This window comes from Phodopus roborovskii, unplaced genomic scaffold (genome assembly GCF_943737965.1).
Source record: "Phodopus roborovskii unplaced genomic scaffold, PHOROB, whole genome shotgun sequence".
Lineage (NCBI taxonomy): Eukaryota > Metazoa > Chordata > Mammalia > Rodentia > Cricetidae > Phodopus > Phodopus roborovskii.
In genome coordinates, this window is record NW_026126525.1 from 36,327,644 (window position 1) to 36,354,492 (window position 26,849).

General features: G+C 34.6%; 1 protein-coding gene across 1 annotated transcript in view; it reads left to right on the plus strand.

Annotated features, from left to right (window-relative positions):
- The window catches only part of Wwp1 (WW domain containing E3 ubiquitin protein ligase 1), a 95,760-nt gene extending 68,911 nt beyond the window's left edge, over window positions 1–26,849 (plus strand). Inside the window, exons 17-25 of the mRNA XM_051198436.1 lie at window positions 2,081–2,169; window positions 6,210–6,369; window positions 9,440–9,573; window positions 9,682–9,822; window positions 12,893–13,013; window positions 14,683–14,787; window positions 18,245–18,341; window positions 19,132–19,204; window positions 25,290–26,849. Coding sequence (XP_051054393.1) covers window positions 2,081–2,169; window positions 6,210–6,369; window positions 9,440–9,573; window positions 9,682–9,822; window positions 12,893–13,013; window positions 14,683–14,787; window positions 18,245–18,341; window positions 19,132–19,204; window positions 25,290–25,389 — 1,020 coding nt within the window. The 3' untranslated portion in view covers window positions 25,390–26,849. The remainder of the gene's footprint in view (window positions 1–2,080; window positions 2,170–6,209; window positions 6,370–9,439; window positions 9,574–9,681; window positions 9,823–12,892; window positions 13,014–14,682; window positions 14,788–18,244; window positions 18,342–19,131; window positions 19,205–25,289) is intronic.

Genomic DNA, 26,849 nt, shown 5'->3' on the forward strand with positions numbered 1-26,849 from the left:
CTCAAATTGCTGTCTCTCCTCAGCATGGCTGGAGAATGAATGCTCCTATCTTCAGTGTGGCTGGAGAATGAATGCCTCTCTGAGACCTTGCTTCTGTCTTATATACTTCCCTAATGTTGGGATTAAAGGTGTGAGCTTTAATTCTTTTTTGGATTGATTCACTCTTGTGTAGGTTTGGGTGTCCTTGGACTCACAGAGATCCATCTGTCTCTTAATCCTGAGTCCAAGGATTAAAGATGTGTGCCTGGCTTCTACAGCTTGTGACTTACTTTGCTTTCTGAATCCTCAGTCATAAACAATATATCACCTCAAATACATGAATGCAACCTATTTATTTTGTGTAATGTTAATTGGTATATATAGGTTTTTATGGCTGACTATGTGGTATTAAATAGCCAATTGGTATGCTCTTCCCTAGAAAAGACTATTTCTCCTGCTCTCAGCATTCCTTAGTTTTCTGTAGTTCTGTATATAGTATAGGCCTGAGGCCTTGAGAACCTTCCCTCATCCATATTAGCATGCCCTTTGGTGTCGTCCTTGTTCTCACTCATGGTTAAGCACTCATGTTTTGAGACTTCATGGGTGTAGCTTCTAACATTTCTAGGAGAAACAATTTCACAACAAGCTCCCTGATCCTTTGGCTCTTAAAAGATTTCTGACCCTTTTTCTGCAATCATCTCTGTGCCTTAGGTGTGGGAGTTGTTTTGTAGATATATCAGTTGGGATTGGGCTCCACAACTCTACATTTTCATTGGTTGTGTTCGGTAATAGTCTCTTCTGTTGCAAAGAGAATGTTCTTTGATGAAGGGTAAGAACTACACTTACCTGTGGGTATAAGAACAAATATTTACAATGCAGTTAGAGAATATACTAGTTTAGTGAAGAGGTTCTCTTCCAGGATCTATGACTTCACTATTGCTGGGTAATTGGCTTGGTTTCCAGTACCAGGCATGATATCCCTCTCATTGAAGCAGTCTTAGGTCCAATTACAGAGCTGTTGGTTACTATCTAGGTGTGTTTGACACTACTGGCAACCTGTGGGTTATTGTGCCATGCTGGTTGTGGTTTTTTTTTTTGTACTGGTTAAATTGGGATAGTAATACTGAAAGAGACTTTTACATCATCCTCATTTTACTAGCTATTGTTTAAGCTTTAGAAAAGGTAGCCGTTGTAGCTATTATCCAACTGCTTTTGTGTATGAGTGACTAATTCTGAGCCAAGTTCCAAGTGTGTTTTTACAAATGACTTGTTCAGAATTGTATTTGAATTGCTTTTAGCAACTGTGTATCTAAATTCATTTAATTATTTTACTTTTCCTGTCTTGAATATGTTCAGATATAGGGTTAAGTCCATAATTGCTTCCTAGGGAATCCTGTTAGTGAGCTGTGTTTGGACCCAGACCTGCCAATCTTGGCTGCTATTTTGATGGATGATACTAGATATAAATTTTTATCCCCAAGAAACATAGATTATAAAATTATTTTGATCTTATTTTAAGAAATGCTATTGTATGTATATAACATATATGTATATATATACATATACATATATACATATAATGTATGTTATACACACATATAAATATATATATTATATATTACACATATGTGTGTGTATACACACACACACACACACACACACACACATATATATATATTGCAGTTGAATTTCTATCCTCTTGAGAGTTAGAAGATGTGATGTAGGTGAGACTCATAAATAGTCATTTCACCTTACAATATTGCTGCAGAGAAAAGCTTACCAGTTATATGTTGAAAGAGTATAAAACTCAAAGAGGGGAAGGACAGAAAAGGTAATCTAACTTGTCCTCTCCTACCACTAACTCTAAGTAAAACTATTTAACAGTAGAAGAGGGAAGAATATATGAAAGTGAGTCAGAGAAAACTTGAAGTTTTGTCCATTTTTAGCTGGTTTATGGAACAAACCAGATGAACTGCAGAATTAAATATGAGATATTGAAATGTGTACTTTCGAAAATACAGATTAAATTTAAATTGAATTATTTTGGAAGTAACTTATACAGTGTAAATGTCTAAATATTCATATTTTTGTCTTTAATTAGATCATGGCATTAAAACCATATGACTTAAGGAGGCGATTATATGTAATATTTAGAGGAGAAGAAGGCCTTGATTATGGTGGCCTTGCAAGGTAAAGTTAAAAGTTACTGCTTAGTAATAAGTCTGTTTTGTCATCTGCAGTGAATGTATCTGTAAAAGATATATGAATATATTAATTTACTTTGTTCAGTAGCAACCAGAGTTATATTGGATAATCATTATTTTCACTTTTTTGTATATATGTATGGTATGCTTGTATGTGTACTTGCATGAGTATGGTACACATGTGTGTACATGGGTGAATGTTATCTAGGGGTGTGTGCAATATATGTGGAGCCCTGAGGTTGACATGTGGTTTCCTCTATCCCTTTCTACCTTATATGTTTAGGCATGGTCTCTTGCTGAATCTAGAGTTCAGCATATGAGCTGGTATGATTAGCCAACCATTTCTGGGATTTTCTATCTTCACATGCCATGTACTGGGATTACAGGTGGGTCACCATGACCACATGCCCAGACATCGGTTCTGGGGACCAGAGAACTCAGAATATTTTGCCTGCATCAAAGGGCAGGGTCCAACTGTTATGATGATTCTTCTGTACATGCTAAAGTTTTACCAGACAGCTGTATAATATTCTACATATGGGTATAGCATAATTAATGGGTTTACAGGGTTTTTTTTAATTAATTTTGCTATTTTAACACTGTATATCACTTTTATTTGTGCTTTTGCTCTGAACTGAGTTTATTTGGAAAATAAAATTTTCTGCTTTTACCGAAAAGCTAACAGTGTTGTTTAGAGAAGTAGTTAATGAAAATCCTTTTTTCTTTGTTTTCTCCCTTAATTGCTTCACACAAATCTAAATTGGCATTTTTTAAAATTTAACAGTTTCACTAAGTATTCCCAAGAATTCAGATTTTCATAGATTTTCACAGAATTAGGAATCACAATTTCAGTGTAGCTAACAGAAGTGCAGAACCAAAGTCATACCTGGTAGAAGTAGATACGTAGTATTGCTGTGCGTTTGTCAATGTTTCTATTAACCTATTTTTTAACCAAAACATTATTACATGTTTTCAGTAAGCACTTCTATCCAGAAAATATTCATGTTACATGCATTATGAATGAGTTTTTCTCAATTTCAGAAATGCCTAGACATTCAAAAGAAAAGAGAGAACATATTTTTTTCCTCAGTGCCTGACATGCTAACATTCATATTCTTTTGTGAAGTATTGTTTGTCTTAGTTACTTGTTCCAGTTCTGTGTTTGAATAGCTTAAATTCATGTGATCGGGTTTTGTGTATCATTGTTTTGTTACTACTAACTTTTGATCATGTATTGGTTGGTTAGACTCATCATTGAGGTGCTTATTCAAGAGTTCATGGGGGATATGGTCGTGTAGTTGTTCTAGAAAGATGTTTCTTGCACAGCACTGTCTATCCAGTATTCTTATGTTGATTTAGCATTAAATGTGAGCACTAGGTAGTATAAGGCTAAACCTTTGTTGGAAAATTTCCCTGGGTATCACACTGTCCTTTAAAGTATGCTAGTTTCATTGCAAATGTTTCTTTGTTAGTTTTTTCTCTTTTGGGTTTGTTTTGTGTCCAAGACAGGGTTTGTCTGGGTAGTCCTGACAGTCCTAGAACTCACTCTGTAGACCATGCTGGCCTTGAACTCACAGAGATCCACCTGCTTCTGTCCCCTTTGGAGTGCTGGGATTAAAGATGTGCACCACCACACCTGGCATTTGGACTTTTTTTTAAGGAACATATTAAGAACTTTAATTTCAGGGAAGGTTTCTTCTATTTTATCTTTGAATATTTTTTTTTCTGTTCTATTTGTTCTTTTCTTTCTTCAGGAACATCAATCATGGGTATGTGGAATCTCCTTTGTCAGTCTTATGTGTCTATTATCTTTTTCTCTTATGTGTCTGTCATCTTAATCATTTGATCCTAGTGCTTTTCCTATTTTGGTTTTCTGAAACCTGTCTTCATGTCACCATTTGCAGAATTGCCCTGTGTTTTGCTGCTTCTCATGTGATTTTTCTTCATTTGCTGTTTTACTGTTTTCTTCATTGTCTTCTTTAGGCCATGCTAACTTTTATGTGTTGGGTCATGATTCTTTCAGCCTCATGTGTCTAGTTTGAGAGCGCAGAGCTGAGCTTGTGTTGAAAAAGTCAGTTCTGCCTCTTGCTAGTTAGGAACTCCTCTTTTGTGTTGGTAGTAGGGTAAAGACATGTTATGTATCCATTCTTCTTTTGGATCAATATAGTTTTTTCTTGTTTGCTGCTTTCTAAAAGTGATCTGAAGCAGTTGGAAATTTAATTCGCTCTCTCTCTCTCTCTCTCTGTGTGTGTGTGTGTGTGTGTGTGTGTGTGGTGTGTGCACATGTGTATGGTTCTTACTAGATTTACTTCTCTTCTCTGAGAAAAATGTCTTATTTCAGCTCAACCACAAAGTGAAGTTACTTGGTTCATGTACTATTTTGAGCCTGAACTTAATTTTATGAGCTGACATTAATTCATAGTTGATTTTGTTTAGCAACTATCTTCATACCCTTCAGGTACTTTCAGGGAATGTTTGAAAAGCTCTATTAAACATTTAACAAAATAGCAGACCATAGGAACCGGCATAGAGGTGACCTGTTATGACTTAATAACTTTCAAATTTCTTGATAGTATCACACAAATTACAAGATTGAGATGAAAAATTTAAAGTGCGTCTTTTCTTCAGATAAATGTGGTGATAGCTTTAATCCCAGCACTCAGAAGGCAAAGGTGGACAGATTTTATTTGAGGCCAGCCTAGTCTGCCTAGCAAGTTCCAGGCCAATCTCAAGATACCAAACAAAGAACAACAACTATTACAACAATAATAATTCTGGCTTTCTTTAATAACAGTATACTCAAATTTCTGCTTTTTCTGGCAGTGATTGGCTGAATCCTTTAGGATAGCATGCACTCATTATGATAGATAGTACCCACTATTGTATGCTATCACCATTGTATGAAGACTGTATTATTGTGCCTAGAAGTTTTCTTTTCATAAAGCAAATAATATTTATTATCAGGTTTATAATGAAGAATAGGTATTGTGGCAAGGCCGCCCCATGAACTCACACTGATCTTAGTAAATATTTGAGTTTGAAATCCCGCTTTAGAACATTTTGTAAATGTTTATTTTGTGTTAAAAATTATTGAAGTGAAACAAAATAGGCAGTTAAAAACTAGTAAGCACATAGCACAAAGATTTCACCTTTTTATTTATTTATTTATTTATTTATTTTTGCCATTTTGAATATATTTGTTCTGTAAAAGACAGATATTCTAGCCCTTAGGAACCTGTGGCAGGAAGATTGTTACCAACTCTAAGCTAGCCTAGAGTTTGTATCAAGTTCCAGACTAGCCTAAACTATGAAGTAAGACCTTAACTCAAAAACAAAAACACCACCTCACTGTTGTATAGCAGCAGTGCTGTGTGCTGCAATGTCACCATCAAATGTTTACTAGAACCTGTAATGGAGGCTCAGAACATAGCTCAGGGCTTTATCCATTGCTTAGCATGCATGAAGTCCTGAATTCCATTTCCACCATCAACAAAATTTAAAAAAAAAAAAATGCCAAAACATAACAAAAACTTGTTAAATATTTATTATAGATGGCCTATAAGAGTTAAGAATAATGAAACTATATAGAGGTTAATATGCATAAAATATATTTTCAGATTGTTATTGCACAGTGAATACAATGACAGATATGTACTATACTCTGAAATTGTTTCACAAATTGCTGAGTTTGGATTGAAGTGTGAGTTGAGAAAAAGTGTAATCTACATAGGCTGAATTGAAGTTGAGGAAAGATACCCAAATAAAAGTTTAATGTAGAAAAGAACATATTCATGAGGATTCATGAGTTTGTAGTTTGACAGTACAGAACTAGCAGTGGCTTTGAAAGGAAAGCCAGATCATAAAATATAAATGGAGAAGGGCTAAGAAATTAGGTGTGAGTGTGTGTGTAGAGTGTGTGTGTATTTGTGTGCACGCACATTTATTTACTTACTGATATATTTAAGACCTTTTAAAAATCCACATATATGTGAATACTAAAAGTAATCTTGACTTATTTTCTTATAGAGAATGGTTTTTCTTGCTTTCCCATGAAGTTTTGAACCCAATGTATTGCTTATTTGAGTATGCAGGCAAGAATAACTATTGTTTACAGATAAATCCAGCATCAACCATAAATCCTGATCATCTTTCATACTTCTGTTTTATTGGTCGCTTTATTGCAATGGTGAGTTCCAAAATTTCAGTTATTTTATTTCTGTGTTGCTTATTTCAGAAGTGTTCTAGGGACTAGGGAGATATCTAAATGGGTAAATTTCTTATCAAGCAGGCTCAAGGACTAGAGTTCATACTTCAGTGGCCTGCTTATAATTCCAATACTCAGAAGGCAATACTGGATCTTCAGAGCAAGCTGGCTGGGTAAATTTGCTAAAACTGCAAGTTTCAGGTTTGATTGAGTCTGTGTCAGTGTTGTGGTAAATAATTTAGAAAGACTCAACATCAGCCTTGGGTCTTCACACACATGTATATACCACATAACCAGACATGCACAAAAGTGTATTGTATAAAAATCTTTTGAAAGAGACTTTATAGGTTCCTTGAATACTAACAGGCAATTCTCAGTTGTTGGGGGAACAGTATTTCACTCATGCTCATTCAAGCAACCCAGATTAGATACAATAGGATGTATGTGCTTAAACATGTACATGCATTCTCTCTCTCACACACAAACACACACACACGTACGTAGAAGGGGAGGAATTTGTTAAGAAGAAGAAAAGTTCATTGGAAGAGGGGAGATAACATGATAATGAGAATATGATTAAAGATACACATTATATGTAGGAATGAAATTTAGGAAGAATAAATAAAATTACAAAAAAGTAAAAGCCTTATTGGTTACTCACTTTGTGTGAGGAAAAAGGGGGTATTGTATATAGTTATTTAGCCAAAGGAAAACCAGAGTTTCTATGCAAGTACAGAAGGTTTGCAGTTGCCCTTGTGAATTGTTGTACTTTGAGAGGTGTTTCTAATTTTTACATTCCATTATCCACTAATCATTTAGCAAGGATTTGCTGAGGGTCTAAAATAATTCCATGCCCATTTCTAGGCACTGGGTATTAAAGAATGACAAAACAAAATGGTAGAGTTCCTACTCTTGGAAATTAAATTCTATAAAGCAAGAGCCAGGGGAGGGGGGGTGTTACTTTTTCATGTAATGGATTAAAGGAGACCTTTGAAGGTTGAACATGAATGGAAACATGAAGAAGACAAGAGACTGGGTCACATGAATCCCTTCAAGAAGAGCACTTAGGCTCATGGCTTAGCAGGAAAGGCTACAGAATTTAGAAATGCCTCATTAGTTGAAAAGAACATGGTTGGGGCAAAGTATATGGAAGGAAATATGGTGAGGGATGGGATTTAGAAATTCCACGTAAGACTTTTAGGAGAGTCATATAAACGTTTTGAGTGGGTCAGTTAGTGTCATGAAGTAAGGAAAACCAACAAAAAATCCTCTTAACTGTGCACAGAGGAAAGCAGAGGTAGAGATATACAGAGCACACATAGAGGTTACATATGAGTGAGGACTCATAGTGATTTTGGATCTAAATAGTGTAGTAATAGATGTGAAAATTGGTTTGGATTCAAGATATATTCAGAAATTAGAAAGTACTAGGTTTTCTGGGAGATTAACCGTAAGACATAAGTAAAGTGAGGCACTAAAATGCATGGCCTGTACATTTGCTTGAAATTGCTATTTCCTTAGATAAGGCTTTGGTGGCAGGAACAAATAAATACTGGAGGTAAGGAAAATAAAGAATGTTGTATTTCCTCTGCATTCAGGATGGGTATGGCATCCAGTGGAGGTGTAGAGCAGATAGATAGCCAAATCTGGCAACGGGGAGATGTCCAGGTTAGAAAGAGGCATTTGGGGTTCTAAACATGTAGGAAATACCATAAGTTCATTGTTGTGTTAAAGAGTAATGTGGATAGAGGAATTAAGGGATATTTATAAGATGAGGAGATGAAAAGGAGTGAAAAACATAAACAAACAAAACTACTTGAGATTAGAAAATCGAGTAACTGATTCCTAGAAGAAAATGGAAGTGTTTTCCAAAGACAGCATGGTTAACCCTTTCATGTGTTACTGATGTGTCTTACATCAATCAATTATTAAGGTGGTAGGGTAGAAAGATTGGTATATATTCAAGCAAATTATAAGCATCTGCTTTAGAAAAGTTTGTAGTAAGGTATCAGAGAATTTGATGCCAGTGAGTAGTATTTTGTTATTGTTGCTTGGGCTGATAACCTGTTGCCTCAACCTCCTGAGTGCTGGAATTATAGCCATGTGCCACCAAGCCCAGCTGAGAACAAAGAATTTGCTGAAGTCAATAATACAAGGAGTATAGGAGCAATGACCTTGAATAAAAAGGAGAAGTCTGTACTGCTCACAAAAGTAATAGAAAGTTTATTTGCAATAAGAATATGGGAGTTCAGATGCTAATGGTGAGCAGATCGGGTGGATTACACAAAAGTTTTCCTGGTTTCTATTTCCTATGTGCAATAAGGATAATAAAAATTTGAGGACAGAGGCACAGTGGTGAATAGTCATCTGAGACAGGGAAACTCAACATAGTTTCCTCTGATGTTGCTGGGTACAACTAGCTTCTAGCTTGTAGCTTCTGGTATGTTCTACCATGTTATAGGCAGTGCAAATTTTAAATTGATATTTATCTAGGCTTGGGATTGTGTTCGAAATACAGTGTGTGTGGGGTGAAGTTATGTAAGAGGATAATTTCAGTGACTTGGTGACTGAATCATAAACTGAATAAGGGGCTGAGGGCCAATATAATTGATTTAGTGAGTGGTTTCAGATATCCATAAGATCAAAACTCACTGATGCTTCTTTCCTTCTGTATTGGTGCTGTACGTAGGCATAATGACGTTGAGATCCTGCAGATAGTATAGAAATGGAAAGAGGTTCATGGGGCTTTTCATATCTGTGCCTAATTAATTAAGTTCATTATTAAAGAAATATTAAAAAGTAGGGGGAGTTGATAATAAAGTTCCATATTATATTATATTATATTATATTATATTATATTATATATAGTTTTGATTATACATTATATGTTTGACCTGTGAAATAAATTTTTCATTCTAATTTGTTTTCTGTGCTTTGCATTTTGTATTTTAATTTTCACAATTTATACCATTGAGTCATGACTTCTGTTTTATCATTGTGCTCAAAAGAATATTTTGTAATGTTAACTAAAATGTTTTGTTTTTCTCAACAGGCACTATTCCATGGAAAGTTTATTGACACTGGTTTCTCTTTACCATTCTACAAACGTATGCTAAGTAAAAAACTTACTATTAAGGATTTGGAATCTATAGACACTGAATTTTATAACTCCCTTATCTGGATAAGGTTTGAAGATTTCTTGTATCATTTGAGGTTTTCATTTGAAACCCATTTATATACTTTGTTATATGCATACTCACGTGCTTTTTGTTGGTTTGTTTTGTTTTTATCCAGAGACAACAACATTGAAGAATGTGGCTTAGAAATGTATTTTTCTGTCGACATGGAGATTCTGGGAAAAGTTACTTCACATGATCTGAAGTTGGGAGGTTCCAATATCCTTGTGACGGAAGAAAACAAAGATGAATATATCGGGTAGGTTAATACTCCGTCTGTAGAATTTATGGAGTCTAATTGGAAATATATATATCCTTAATTTTATTAGCTTTTACCCCTTGGGAAATTCTCATCAGGTTCTTGCTCTGCTAGGGTCTAAAGCTCATCCACATCTTCCCTTCCCAATTTTCTTGAAATAAGAAAATGTGTGTCATCTTCCACTTTTCCCATTTGCACTTGCACTAGGAATTTACTTTTGACTAGATCAGAAGACATGAGAACATTGGTGCTGAAAAGGATTTTCATGTTCTCTCTCATATGTGGAACCTACTCTTTATATATCTTATATAATGTGTATGTGGGAAGTGAACATACAGGCAAAGTATAACATGGAGAGAGAACAGGAAAGGGTAGATAGATATTACTTACATTCAAATGTAGGTAATTGACACCTGAATCATGAAGGAGAGTATAAACCTTACTGTTTTTCCTTTTCTAATTCTACCAAGGTTTTTCCATTTTTTGATGGTGGATAAATGCATACAAATATATTCAGTAGTGAAAATGTAAAATCCAGCGTGAAACTCCACAGCTTCAGAATGGCTATTTTTGTTGTATAGAAAGTTTATTGAGATATAGAATTCTGGGATCTGGTTAATTTTGGTATGTGGACTTTTTCAAATTTTAAGTTCTTTATAATAAAATTTTAATTAAGAAAGTATTTTTGCAAAGACTGTTTAGCCTCTTCATTTATAGATGAAGGGACTGAGACTATTCTAGATATGGGCAAAATCAGGTCTGGAAACTGCCCTTTCATTGCCGTTTCATTTCATGCTGCATTCCCACTCTAAAAATTTTACTTATTTATTTTTTGATTGATTGATTGATTTGTTTGTTTGTTTATTTGGTTTTTCAAGATAGAGTTTCTCTTTGTAGCCCTGGTTATCATGGAACTTAATATAATCATCTCTGATTTTATCCATTGTCATCAAATTGAAATAATATAATTACATAATTTCCCTGTTCCCGTCCCTCACTTCAAATTCTCTTCCATGTACCTCTGATCTCTTTCAAATTCATGGCCCCCTTTTTTCAGTGTTGTGTGTGTGTGTATGTGTATACATATATATATATATATATTCTTAAATATAATCTGTTGAGTCTATATAATGTTATATGTGTATTTTCAGGGCTGTTTGGTTTTGGCTAAACAATTGGTATGGTCTAACATGAGAAGAGTTCTATTTTTTGTTTTTACTAATTTTCATAGTAGCAAGACAGGTTACACTCTCATCAGCAGCGTGTAAGGATTCTCTTTTCTCTTTTCTCTGCTTCCTGGCTAGTATTGGTTGTTTTTTCCTGTGTCAGCCATTCTGCATTTCTGTGGTGACTAGTGATGTTGAACTTTTTATGAGTTTTTTGTTTGTTTGTTTGTTTGTTTTTTCTTGCTATTTGTACCTCACTTTTCAAAACTACCCAGTCATTAGACAAAAGTCAAGTGGTATGTAACTCTAGGCCCTGTAATTTCTTTAATTGATCCACATGTTTGTTTTTGAGCCAGGCCATTTTTTTTTTCTTTTTTTTCTTTTTTTTTTTTTTTTTTCCTGACTGCTTCTGTTTAAATTGCTCTTTTTGTTCCAGATTGCCAAGTTTTCTAGGGTATTTTATATTTCTCTACAAATCTTAGGGTCTTTTTCTACTTTTGTTTTTTCCCCTAGAATGGCACTGGAATTTTGATGAAGTTTTCATTGAGTCTGTGTCTTATTTTTGATAGTGTAGGTATTTTCATGCTATTAATTCTGCTGCTCCATGAATATAGGTGGCTTCCATCTTCTGTCTTCTTTAAGTCCCTTCTTTAGTGATTAAATATTTTCACTACAGAAGTCTTTACTTTCTTGATTAAATTTATTCCTAAGATTTATGTTCTGTCTGTCATGACTGATTGTTTTTCTGATTTCTTTCTCAGCATGTTCATTAATGGTGTATAGAAAAACTACTAACTGGCTTCAAAAATTATTAATAGCTAAAAAACCACAAAAATATATTAATATCTGATTTATATATTTGTATTGATTTTGTCCTGTTACTTTACTGAACGTTTTTATTAGTTCTAAGAGTTTTCTGTGTATTTGTCATATACAGAATCATATTGCCTGCAAATAGAAATAACATGACTTGCTCTTGCTTGTGCCCTTTGCTTCTTTCTTACCTTATTACTTTGGCAAAGTTGTTTACTAAGTAAGCACCTGGTCTTGGTCCTGCTCAGAAACACATTGAGGTTTTCCCACATTTACTGCAATGTTAGATTTCTCAGATACAGCCTTCATTATGTTGGTGCATGATATTAGGTTCTTCAGAGCTTTTTTGTCTTGAATAGTTGTACTTTGTCAAAGGCCTTTTCTCCATCCTCTGAAATCCCTTGTGATTTCTATACTATAGTTTCAGAGTCTCAATCTCTCTCTCTCTCTCTCTCTCTCTCTCTCTCTCTCTCTCTATATATATATATATATATATATATATATATATATATATATATCTCAGTGTGTGTGTAAATATCTGTGAGTGTGTCCATCCTTGTGAATTTTTGATATCAGGTGATAACTGTCTTTATAAAATGACTTTGATGGATTTCTTCTATTTTAGACTACTTTGAGGAGGACTGATATTAGTTCTGAAAGTGAGTCCATATAGACCTGAGTCATTTTCTTAGAAGATGCTTTATTATTGCTTCGATCTTGCTGCTTTTTATGGATCTATTTGTTTATATACTCTTCATGTAATTGTGATAGATCATATGTGTCAAGAAATATATCATTTCTTATGGATTTTCATTTTACTGGACTATGGGAGGGTTGTATAAGAGGGTTTAGATGGAGGAAAGGGATGGAGAGATGTTATAATTAAATTATAATCTCAAAAAAAACAAACATAAAAAAGAATGACTTGTTAATGTAAAATTTTGTTTACTCTAAAATCACATATATGCTTGTATGCATGTATTTGCGGAGCATATTTTGAAAAAGAAAAGGAGTTTAAGGCTTTCTTAGTGTTTTTGTCCCTTAGCTTCAAATATAAATGACCTATTTTCCAATAATGTCTTTATTTGCAGTTTAATGACAGAATGGCGTTTTTCTCGAGGAGTACAAGAACAAACCAAAGCTTTCCTTGATGGGTTTAATGAAGTTGTTCCCCTTCAGTGGCTACAATACTTTGATGAAAAAGAATTGGAGGTTGGGCTGTTTTTATCATTTGATAGCAGGAAATGCTGATGTGGGAATTGGTGAACTTTATATCCATGTCTGTTCCCCATTCCTCCACCCCAAAAAAAAAAAAAAACCTCACCTCACCACCACTCCTCTCCAGGTTCAATGTTGTTTGTTTCTTTGTTTAAGACAGGGTCTGCTTCTGCTCAGACTGGTCTTAAAATCCTGACCCTCCTGTTTCAGCCTCCATAGTCTTCACGTGCGAGCACTGCTCCACCATGTTTGGCTTGCTTTATGCTTTTCCACAACATCCACACATTTTGGTATCATATTGATTCCTCTCATTTGTCTAAATGTATTTGGCATTGATTGTGTCTTATATTTTGTGATGTTTTAAGAACAATGGTGTTAAAAGGATAATATCATGAATCTGTGTCATCTGTTAAGGGTCTTAAAGAGTGATTTGATCACTATTAATGATTTAGGGAAACTTCAGAAATCTTAATTTAGTAGTGACTTACCTTGAAAGGTAAGATGCTTAAATTAATTCTTAGTGATCCTGAGTGCATGTAAGGGCATATATCAGAAGTGATTTTGTTTATATATGGTGAAATACATATAAAATTTACCATTACAATGATTTTTTAAGTGTGCAAATCAATAAAATTAAGTATGGCTGCATTGTTATGCATCAAGTCTTGGGAATTCTTCCATATTATAAAACTGAAACTCTGCACACATTAAACACAAAGCCTTGTCTCCCTTCTTTATTTTTATTATTTTGACTGTTTATATCTCCTATGAGTGCAGTCATGCCATACTTGTTCTTTTATGACTATTTCACTTACCATAATCAATATAGCATATTATAAGTGTACACATTTTGATTTATGACATCCAAACAGATCTAGAAACAAATTACAACATGCATTGTCAAATTATTTTCAGCGAATAAAGGGAAAACCTTTTCAACAAATAATGTTGAAGCAATTGGATGTCCATGTGAAAGAAAGTTAACTTTGGTCTGTACCTCTGATTAATTTTAAATGAATATTAAGTGTAAACATAAAAGCCTAAAATAAATCAAGAATATAGTAGCGTAAATGAAATTCCACTTTGGATAATATTGACAAATTCTCAGGTTGTAATGTTACATGTATGTCTTCCTCATGCTCTAGCAAATCATCCATTGTGTGTTTACCTATTGAAATGAAATACATCTTTATACAAATACCTGCATGTAAATATAAATGTTTATGATATAGGTAGAAGTTGATTACAGAGAATTTTTTTAATACTGTAAAGAAAACAGCATGACTTTATAAAAAGTAAAAATTCTGTTCTTTAAAAAATACCATTAAAGAAATACAAAGGCTAAGTTTGGTGGCTGATACCTGTAGTCCCAGCACTGGGAGGATTGGCTGAGGATTGCCTTTAGTTTTAGGCCTGTAGGCTTAGCCGGGTATAGGTGGGAAGTTCCAGACCCCCACCCCCTACCCCAGATGACATAGTGAGACCCTGCCTTGGAAATGAGGGAAAGAAAAACACCATCACACTGGCAGAAACTACCATGACCAACTGTTCTACCCAGAATATATTTCAGAAACTTCTATAAATAATAAAAAGACACAAAACACAGCTCCCCCCCCCCATTCCTGCTAGTTTTATTGTGGCTGATGCCATGCTTCTTCCCCAGGTTATGCTGTGTGGCATGCAAGAGGTTGACTTGGCAGACTGGCAGAGAAACACTGTTTACCGACATTATACAAGAAACAGCAAGCAAATCATTTGGTTTTGGCAGGTATTCGCTTTATCTTTTTGAGATAAATCATTTGAAGAAAATGTTTTAAAAGCTGTTTTGAAATCATTTATTATTTTTGATAATGCTTTTAGACCTGTGTTTTAGCCTTCCGACTCTTTCACTCTTTTCTAGATGGAGGTATGATAGTATCACAAGTATTCTACAAATTCTGCATGTCTCTAGAGTATAGGGTTTTGTTGGGCAGGTTTTGAATTTGTTGGGACAGTACATTGGGATGGGGTCTGCCTGAAAAGCTCAGGCTGGTCTTTAATTTGCTTTCATCTTATATCAGCTCCTGATACAGCCTGGGATTACAGGCATCTTCCACCACTTCCAACCAAGTGTATGTTTTTAATGATAAAGTCAATGTGTGTATTTAGTTCTCCTAAATAACTGGAATAGTTTAGACAGTAATATACAAGACTATTTTTTCTTACTGTGTTTTGGCTTTAACTGTGATCTGGTAGGTCTCAGAACATCCAAGTACACCACACTAATACTTGCACTTTTTTTTTTTTTTTTCTTCAAGTCAGGGTTTTCCTGTGTTGCCCTGGCTGTTTTGGAACTCGGTCTGTAACCCAGGCTGGCCTCAAACTCACAGAGATTTGCCTACCTCCACCTCCTGAGTTCTGGGATTAAAGGCACACACCACCACTACCCAGCTATTTAAACACATTTTTAAGAGACATTTTGCTTTGTTTTGTTCTCTATGTTGAAGATTTTAAATCTCTAATCCTGGGATATTTTTTTCCATAAGTATTTTACTAACTACAACTCATCTGAGTTGGACTTCTAATAATTTTTACACTCAGGTGAAAAGCTTGGTTTCATATTATCATGGGGAGATTTTTCAAAAGGTACATATTTTTATAAGAGTGATTCCAATTAGTTCTTGCATAGTATTTTAAAGTATAGATGCTCTGAGAACCTATCTTAGGTATTCATCATGTACAAAATGGCATACATCAAAGTGCTTAATGCAGTAGTTGTTCATATGCTAACAGAACTCAAGTGTCTACCAGGAGAGGATTGAATGAACTATAACATTTACATTTTGTTTATATATTCTATCGGATATGAATATACCATCTTTGAGAGGTAAGAAGGGAGAGGAAGAGAATAACACAGAAAATTAGTAGTTGGAGGCCAAGCTGAGAAAGCATTTAAAAATCTAGTGTCTAAGTGGAACCAGGATGTATTCCTTCTGCATGAAAAGACTTTGGGAGCACATTCCCCATGGAGGGATACTCCCTTAGCCTAGAGGCCAGAGGGAGACCTAGTCTCTACTCCAAATGACTTGACAGATTTTGATGATCCCTCCTGGAAGGCATCACCCTCCCTGTGGAGTGTGTGTGGGGGTCAAGAATGGGAGGGGTCGGGGGGCCATAGGAGGGAGAAGGAACTGGGATGAATATGTAAAATAAGAAAAAAATTATAGTCTATTGCTCATGTTTACACAGGAGGTATCTGCTTTCAAGCTGAAATACAGAACTGCATACTAGGCAGTGTGCACAAGTGTTCCCCTTTAGACCCTTTGCTATCTCCTTGCACTTTACAAGCCTTCCATTTGGGTCTAGGAACATAGAAATCCAAATGAGAATATTAGTATTTCTGAACTGTTTGACCTAGATAAAATGGTGAGATTTAGAGCTGGTTTTGTGTTTTCCACATCTTGATGGTTTTGTGGCATTAGGTGAAACCACAGACTTAGACTCAGTTCAAATTTGGAAATTATTCTTATTGCTAGCAGAAGGACAGCAGACTTAGAACCAAACAGCATGCCATTACAAAAGGGGGATTAAGGCAGGGTTTTAAGGCAAACTTCAGAAAGGTGTGTATTACAACTATCCATGAAATCCACAACTGTGCAGGAAAATTGTTTTACTTCCTCAGTCGTTTCTTCCATTGCCCACTATAAAAAGACCATTTTATCCCTTTCCTATAGAAACAAGCAGGTTTTACAGCTGTTAAGACCTCACTGCCCATTATCCTATTCTTATCTCACCTGCAGGCCACTAGGATCTCCCAGGTATCCCAGAGCGAAAGGTCAACAATTCTAAGGGATGTCTGGCTCCATATTAAATATCTTTAGTCATTACCAGGGATCGTGTAAATTATTACTCAGGTCTGATGACTAAGATAGAGAAGTCCATTTCTGGATGGGAGAAAACATAGTGTCATCAGATTAGAGCTGCCTGTCACATCCCCACAATGGACTGTGTGCCTTTGCACAATTCTATGCAGTTTTTGACCTGGATTAGCTGTTTTATGTTTAAGCTGTGACATTAGCCACTTTTTCATTTCTATGACAAAATTCTTGACAAGAACTTCTTAAGAAGAAGAAAATGTTAGTTTGACTACTGTTTTAAAAGTACCAGCCATCACAGGAAAGCATGTTAGAAGCAGCTACAGCAGTGACCTTGGGAGTTTGCACATAGCTATAAAGATCAGGAGGTAGAGAGAGCATACTCCCATTTCCTTTTATTCCACCTGCGACTTAGCCCATGGCATTATGGTGCCTCCTCCATAAAAGGGAGAGTCTTCTTCCTTGAGTTAATCCTCTCTGAAACACCTCAGAGACATACTTAAAGCTTGTGCCTCACTAAGGCTTTAGGCTTTTAATTAATCCAGTCAAGTCTACAAATGCAAATTAGCTACCATATATATATTCTGTAATTTAAAGATGACTTTTTGTTCTCAAACTGCCCTCTTAAGTTGCTAGCTTTCTGTTCTATTCAAATGAACCCATAGATTATTTTACCATATTTGCCATTCACATTCATCTTTGAAAAGAACTTGTCAGCAAACTTGTTAATTTTGGAGACAACTTTAGTTTTTCAGGTACTAGTGAAGGGCATAGAAAGTTTGGAAAATGCTTAATAGAAAAGAGAAAAGAGAAAAGCAATGGGAAAGGGTTCCTTTGTTTTTGTAGCTTAAAAGGGAATAGTCACAGCTTAACAGTGGTTTATACTCAATGGGACAAGAGTTCAAATGGTGTACTTTTTAGCAGTTTGAAGAGACAAATTATTTAAACTCTATAGGCCTCCCTTTTCTTGCATGTATGGTAAGATTACTAGTTATTGCAGCTGCCTCATAGATTGTTGTGATGCCTAAGTAAGTGGAGACACATGGCACAGTGCTTAACGCTACCCCTTAATAAAAGACAAGTGTACCTCTTAGAGACATTACTGTAGGCAAGTGACTTAAGGTATCTAAACTTCTTATTTCCCATTTGTAATAGTGGCTTCATGTATTGTAATAGTGAGGGTTAACTGAAGTGAGATCTACAGTGCACCTAGTGGTACTACAAAAACTTTAAACTGCATTATTGCTTGAACTAGTTTCAGTGTTAGTTTTTGGTTTTTGCTTTTTTAACATTTTCACCTATTTATTGTTCATTATTGACAGAATGTTGGCCCTCAATTTATATTAAAGTACATTTGGTTTTGTCATACAGTTTGTGAAAGAGACTGATAATGAAGTAAGAATGCGACTCTTGCAGTTTGTCACTGGAACCTGCCGATTACCTCTAGGCGGATTTGCTGAGCTCATGGGTAAATGCACATTCACTGTGGTTTCTCTGAACTTAGTTTTGTGATAATAGCTGTACATACAGTAGACTTAAATGTAAGGACTATTTTTTTTTTTTTTTTGTTTATATGTAAGGTTTCTACAATAGAAAAATTAGTCATTAATACCAAGGGCATTTGTGTCTTGGCCACTATTCTGTCCTGAAGATACACCATGTGACCATAGCAATTCTTAAAAGGAAAGCATTTAAGTGGGGTTTGTTTACAGTTTCAGAGGTTTAGTCCATTATCATAGCAGGGAGCATGGCAACATGTAGGCAGATACAACGCTGGAGCAGTAACTAAGATTTCTACATTTGGACCAACAGGAAGCAGGAAGAGAAAGACTCTGAACTTACTATGTTCTTTAGAAACCTTAAAGCCCAGCATACTTCCTCCAAAAAAAGCCATACCCCCTAATCATTGTCAATAGTGCCACCCGCTGGTGACTAGGCATTTGATTCTGTGAGCCTGAGGGGGCCATTCTCATTCAGACTATCACAGTTTGTGAGATAAAATGAAACTGTCATCCAGAAGGAGATAGCTACTACTCCATATGGTAATTGCTAGGGAAGCAAGGTTGTGTAAAAATAGATTCCTTTCTCTCTACAGATGTACTTCTTCAGTATCTCTGCAACACCAAAAAGCTTCTCAGTGCAGAAGTAGGCTATATTATGAAATCTTTAGTTTCCTCTATATCATCCATATTACATGCTTCTGTTAGTTTTAAAGGACTACCCAGATAAAATTATCTTCTCTTATGTTCCTGATTTAGGAAGTAATGGGCCTCAAAAGTTTTGTATTGAAAAAGTTGGCAAAGACACCTGGTTACCAAGAAGCCATACATGGTAAGTTCAAGAATCCTAAACAGGAAGGTGAGGGTCAGAGAGAGTTTGTTTGTTTGCAGCTAATAGCCATTATAGCTACTTCTTTATTACATTTTGTGAGCAGAGTTATATAGTGTTCTGTAACTAAGTGCTCTAGAATAAGTTTATATATCTTTAATAGAAATACTTAAGAATGTTTAAGGAGTATTTAGAGTACCCTTATATAGCAAGTACAATGGAATTACTCTTTGCATTTCTGTGAAGTCTTTTAGGACAGAAAAGATAAATAGCTAAAAGGACAAAAGAGTGCTGCAGCAATTTGAGTGCATGTTGTATGGATGTTGTATGGCTGAACCAGATTCCTTGGGAAGTGAAGTATTTAACTTAAGTTTAAGAAATAGCATGTTGTGGGGAAAAGAGGGATATTCTTGGGATAAATGCTAAAGAGACTAAAACCCCTGAAGCAAAAACTGGAATTTGACTAAAGTGACTGGAATTTAGTGATTCAGAAAATATGAACATAATTGGAAATACATGATTTAGCCCATAATTATAATTTGGGCTTCCTTATAAGGAAATTCAGAGGCTTAAAGAATTGTAAATAACAAGTAATGAGATTTAAGAGAAGTCGTGTAGTAAAAGTTTAACAGAAGAGGTGGGTGAAAAAGAATGCAGGGAAATACTACATTATCTACAGCACAAATGATAAAGGCTTCTTTCAGGAGCTCAAAGCTATTTTCATCCTAAGCCATGATTTGGCTTTTTGTTGCCTTGGTATTTCTACATGTGCAGAAACAATAGTGCTAAAGTTTGATAGGGCCTTATGATAAATAAAAGCAGGAATGCCAAGCTGTTCCTTAAAATACTTCAACAACATGTACTTGTCAAAATAAATAAACTAAAGCCAGTGCTTTATGAAGCATTGTTTTTTAACCCTTGATGTTTGGATGTATGCCTTTTCTAACATTAATACTTTATTGACATTTATTCATTGTATATAGTGATGGGTTTGGTATAGACATTTTCATGTAAATATTTCATATATTTAACCAAGTCCTACCTCTTTCCTGCCCTTGTCCCCCTCCTTCATTGTTTCCATTCATTTCCTCCAGTCTTGCTTCTACTTTTATGTAGGATACATAAATGGGAGCGAATATGTAATATTTGTCTTTCTAAGTCTTATCTTGCTTTGTATGATTATCTGTTTGAATATTTTCTTGCAGATGACATAACTTCATTCTTTGTGGCAGAATAAAACTGTTAGTATTTATGTGCACCCCACTTTCTTTGTCCATTCGTTTTCAGACCTGTTGGCTGATAGTATAGCTTGCCTCTGTGAATATTGTTGTAACTGTAAGAATCAATGTGGCATGTTTGGAGTCCTTTAGATGCATACCTAGGGATGGCATAACTGTATCATCCTAGCTTTTGAGAACTCTGCATACTGATTTCCATAGCAGACAGACTACTTATATTTTGACCAGCAGTACATAGGGTCCTATCTTCCTCATATTCTCACCAGCATGTGCTCTCTCTCTCTCTCTTTCTATCTATCTCTCTCTTTCATGATAGCCCTTCTGCCTGGGATAACATGAAATCTCAATGTAGTTTGATTTGTATTTCCCTGGTGGCTGAGGACAATGAACATTTCTTTTTCATATTTATTGGGCATTTCTTTGTTTTGAGAAATGTGTGTGTGTGTGTGTGTACATATATATATATATATATATATATATATATATATATATATATATATAAATTAGTCCTCTTGTCATTAGTGGTTTGTCAAATTTATAGCTGGCAGATTCTTGCCCTTCTCTCTAGGTTGTCTGTTTCTTCATTTGTTCCTTTTGCAGTGCTGAAGTTTGTAATCTAATGCTGACCTGTTTACCAGTTGTTTAATTTCCTGATATAGAACTCCTTTTTAGAGAATCCTGTATATTGGAGTATTTTTCCTGTTTTCTTCTAGCTGTTTCAAGTGTTACATTACGATACTTGATATATATTAAATAGATTATCTATCTAGTTTTATTTTTCTACACCTGGATATCCATTTTCCAGCACTAGTTGTTGAAGAAGGTATCTTTTTCTCTAGTGTATATTTTTGAAATCTTTGTCAAAAGTAAGTTGGCTTTAGCTGTTTCAGGGACTTTTATTCTATTGCATTGATTTGTCTGGTTTGTTTCCTTGACATTCTAGTGTAACTTGAAGTTGGGTAAGCATTGTTCTCTTTGTTCAGTATTGCTTTGCTCTTTGGGATCTTTTGAAACAGACTATAAGAATCACTGTGGCATGTAATTTAGAGACTTTTAGGTACATACCTAAGGAATGGTATAACTGTTTTCATGTAAATTTTAACACTTTAGTTTTCTATTTCTGTATAAGATATCATTAAAATGGTAATAGGGATTGCATTGAATCTGTAGGTGTCTTTCAGTCAAATATTAATTCTACTAATCCATGAGTGTAAGTGGTCTTTCCCCTTTTGGTGTCATCTGTTTCTATTTTGAGTGTGTTTAATAATTTCAGTGTAGAGGTCTATCACTTTTATGGCTAGCTTTATTCATCAGTGGGTTTCTGTTTTGTTTTAAAACTATTGTGAATGGGACTTCTTGCTTAAACTCATTCTTGCCAAGTTCATTTGGATATAAGAAAGCTACCAATTATTGTATCTTGATTTTGTGTCCTGCTACTTCAAAGGGTTTATTAGTTCTAAAAGTCTGGTGTTTATAGTCTCTGACTGACTATACTGTGCAAATAAAGGTACTTTAACTTCTTTCTTATTTATTTCTGTTATTGCTCTAGATGAGACTAAAAGAACTATAGGAAATAGGAGTAGAGAAAATAGACATTCTTTCTCTTCCTGGTTTAGTGGAAATGATATTTCCCCCCCCCCTCATTGCAATATTGATTATAGGTGTCGTGTATGCCCCTTTTGCTACAATTCTTAGGTTCTTCGGGGCTTTTATCTTGAGGGGATGTCTTATATCTCCTATCAAAGGCCTTTTCTACATCTGTTGATACAGGATGATTTCTGGTCTTTGTGTAATACTATGAGGTATTTGTTTTTATATTTTGTACCATTCTTGAATTCCTGAAATGAAACTCTTCATGATGAATATTTTTTTTCTTCCATCCAATATACATAAGTTTTTTGCCTATATGTGTGTCTGTACTCCCTGAGTGTGCCATTGGAGGTTAGAAGGCCTAGAATCCATAGAAACTGGAGTAACAGATGTGCCACTGTGGATGCTAAGATATGAACCTGGGTCCTGTGAAAGATCAAAAAGTACTCTTTACTGTTGAGCCATCTCTCCAGCTTCATGACTGATCTTTTTGGTGTGTTCTTGAATTTTCTTGAACACTGTTACATCAGTGTTCATCAGGGATAAAGGCCTGTAATTTCTTTTTTGCTTTGTCCACTTTGGGTACTAGGGTAATATTAGCCTAAAATGAATGTGGTAAATTTTTTCCCTATTTTATGAAATGCTTTGAGGAGTGCTAGTGTTAGTTTTCTTTAAAAGGCTGGTGGCACTTATTAATGAGTTCATTTAAACCTTTTTAAAAATTGGGCAACATTAGTTACAGTTTTAATCTACTAAAAGTTGTTTATAGCCTCTTGGTATAATTTTGGTATGGTGGTAAAAGAGTATCGCTTTAAACAGGCTTGCGTTTTCATTGAAATAAACTTGAAAGACATGATCAGAAAAAAATATCACGTAAGAAATACTCTTCATTGGTGGTGACAATATTAAAGATCCTGAGGTCAGTAACTGAAGAAAATAGGGCAACAGAACACTCAAGTGAGAAGGGCAAGGAAATGAGAGGCCATGACATTGTTTCACATCCATATGAATACTAAGCTGAAGTTTTAAATGAATGAAACACAACCAAGAACACATAGCAAGAAATTCAGAAAGGTCACAGCTGAACAGGGTATACCTCAGAAAAGGAACACTTTTACTGATTGGCTTCAGAGGAGATGACATTTTTCCACCTTACTGGATTTCAGTTATATCAAGAGATGAAAAGTTAAAACTAAATAAGAGACAGAAAGCAATGAAGCAGAAGTTCGGGCCAGATCTGAAGAAGTCTGAGATGGGGAAAATACAAATGAGTTTTCTGATGAGAATTTGGATAAAAATATAGGTGATGGAAAAATTTTTAGTTTGTAACAATAATGACTAAATATGGTGAACTCATCTGTAATGCAGTTAGCCTTAATGACTCTCAGTAAGATGGGGCATTACTACTACTGTCATCTTCATAGTGAGGTAGGAGCTTTAAAGTTCTCTAGTTAGTCAATAAATAACAAGCATATAATTTTTTCAAGTTACATGGAAAATACATGGGCAAATCTCTTCCCCTTTTCAGAGGAGAAGTAGCAAATTTGAATTTGTCTATTTTGAGTACATGAGACTCAAAGACAGACCTAAAAACCAGCACTTTAATATTTACATATTCAACGCCCAATTAAAAATGATTAATAGGTCTCTGTCCTTTATGAAACAGTGTAAACATGTTTCTTGAAACAGAGATCTCTTTGGGGTATTTGCAAATAATCCATTGCCATCTGTTATTCAACTTAACCTTCCCTAAATTAAGTATTTACTAATAATTCAGAGATGCCTCTGCACTTAATCTAATGGGGAAAACAGTTATGATATAAATGCTAAAATTGAAATAAAGAGCTATGTAAGAGACTGTAGGTAAACTTCTTAGACACCCTAGCATTTAGGATGATTGTGAGACTTTCACATGCAAGGGTATTCTAAGCCAAAGAGGGACAAAGGACATGGCTATAGAGAAAGTGTGTAGTATGTTAAAGAGTACAAAGTAAGTTGATACTAGCCTTCCATCTATCATCCTACGTCTTATGCAGCTTTAGCAGCAAAGGGTTTCTAAGAGTGGTATATCTAGTGTCTTTTTAGCAGAGTGACTCAGACAGTGATGTAAAGAAACATAGGGAATGAAGAAAAAAGTGGATGCAAAGTGAGCAGAGCACCAAATACTCAATGGTGAGACAGAAAAGTATATACAAGGGTGTAATGACAACACAAATGATCAAGGGGAAAAAATAGGATTTAGTAGAAATGTGGCAAAGGATATGTGCAAGATTGTTTTTGTTGTTGTTATTATTTTCCTGACCTCAATTACCATTAAGAGTCTTTTTCTTGGAACATAGTATAAAATGAAAGGTAACCAATATAGTCTAAGTTGCTGCAGTAAATATATTTAAGTTTTTTAGTATGAAAATCTAGTATGTTAAGATGGTTTTCATAACTTGAAATTGGTTGAAATTGGCTGCCTTTTCCTAAAGACTCTTAATTATCAGCTTTCCTAACTTGCACATGTGGTGGGGTCAGGACAGATGAGAAGTGTTTAAAAAAAAAAAAAAAAAAAAAAAGTCTTGTTTCCTTCCTGGGTGTTTCACTAAGATATCAAGACCATGGATACTTGAGTCTAGTGAAATTAGTCAGTACCATATTTTAGAAATTTAATATTATTCTGTTTTAGTTCTACTATTTTTTCTTTTCATCATTTAGTCTCAGAAAAGAATTGATCTTGGAAGGGCTGGGAAATGGTCAGTTTGTAGATTACAATCTAATATGGTGAGATTATTTAAGGAGACAAATGTATGTTATCTATTCACTGATTGTCTCCACTTTCATGAGAGAAAGGACCTAGGATTTTCATCACTGTGTTGCCAGTTGCTGGAACATCTTGCACAAAAAAATTTCTCAGAAAATAATGAATGAATGAATGAATAAATGGATGAAATTAATACTTAACCTAAGAAAAGTTATGGAGACTCATGACCTATGACACAGAAATAGCAAAAGAAAACCCATTTTCTAACCCAGTCTTTCTACATATTGATATTATTTGTGATTCTATTATTCTTTGGTAAATATATAGATATTTTATGTCTTAAAGTTGAATAAATTCTTTTATGAAATTTAGATGTGTTAATATGCTAATTATTAAATTGTTAGGATACCTTTGGCAAAATTTTTACATACATAATATTAAAAGAATACTGTATTAGAAATCTCTTCAGTTTATTTTATTGAAAACGTCTGATTTTGTTTTTGTTTTTGTTCAGTTTTAATCGCTTGGATCTACCACCATATAAGAGTTATGAACAACTAAAGGAAAAACTTCTTTTTGCAATAGAAGAGACAGAGGGATTTGGACAAGAATGAATGTGGCTTCTTGTCTTGGAGGAGCTCTTGCATTTAAATACCCCAGCCAAGAAAAATTGCACAGATAGTGTATATAAGCTGTTCATTCTGTACAGTTAATTTTCTGATTCTCTCAAAGTATAAATGTTTTCCGTTCTTCCACAGAAATATGCAAAACATTTCATCATTTTCTACTTTATTTATTGTTCCCTTGAAATGACTGACCAGGAAAAAGATCATCCTTAAATTTTGAAGCAAGAGAATTTATTAAGGAGTATATATCTATATAGGCAAATGACAGTGGCTCTAGTTTTATAGAGCGCCAAGTGTATTAAACATAGCAGCCGTTCATTCATAAAGCTCTGGATTTGCTTTGCCTTGTTCCTGTTGTCCAGGGGAAAAGTGCAGATGTTCTGTGTTCTTCTCCCTCGGTGACATCTGATTGTTTTTAGTTGCATGGCTGTTCAGGAAGGTATTTAGGGTTTAGGCAAACTCTTTAAGTGTATTTTTAAAATGCTGCTGGCTTTTCTGAAGACAAGTACTTCAACTTACTGAGTTCTAAATGAACAGATAAAAAATTTTCCCATCATTGTTATATCAATAAATATGGAAGTCATGTAATAGATCTAGTAGTGTCTTGGAGCAGCTGGAATTGATTTGCTGAGAATCAGAGGTCTATTTACATGTTACTTTAGGATGCTGGGTATTTGTGGACTTTCAAAGAATCAGGCATTTCTGTACTTAACATTTTTAAATTTATAATGTGCTTCAAATTTAATTAATAATAGTTTAATACTTAGGGGTATGTAAATGGTACTGAACTTTGATGCTTTTGTGCTCAAGGTTTAGTTTTATGAAATTAGAGATGTAATTAAACTTAAATGGATTGAAAAGTTGCATAAGTATTTAAACACCCACACTAAGAACTATTAGTGTTTGAATATCCCCCTTTCTTTAAAATTGATGAAAAATTGTTTCTAAATTTAGTAAGTACATTTAAAAAATCCTTTGTGCCCCCTATTTTATATAGTTCAAGTTTTCTCCAAATAACACTGATTTTCATTATAAGGGCATTCATGGTGTATAAAAAAATTAAAATCTAATGTGAATGATATTGCTACTTTTAGCAAACTGGGCTTCCTAATTAATAAAAAAAATTCCATTTTTATCCTTTCAATATGCAGTGCGAAGTTCATATATGTAAAGGTTTGTAATTATGAAATTCACATAGAATTACAACTTCTAACCACTAGTTTTGGCAAGATTTTATTTTTCTACATATTTAGATTATGTTCTTCAGTTTTATTAAAAAAACAATAAAAGCAGTAATTTACTTAGTTCGATAAAGTACAGAAAATCTGGTTATTTTCAGGCTTAATTTTTTTTATTCCTAATATATGGCAAGTTATATAGTAGAGGATGGCCAGTCATCAAAAGTACTGCATAAATTATTCTGTAAAATAAACTTACTATGACCCAAA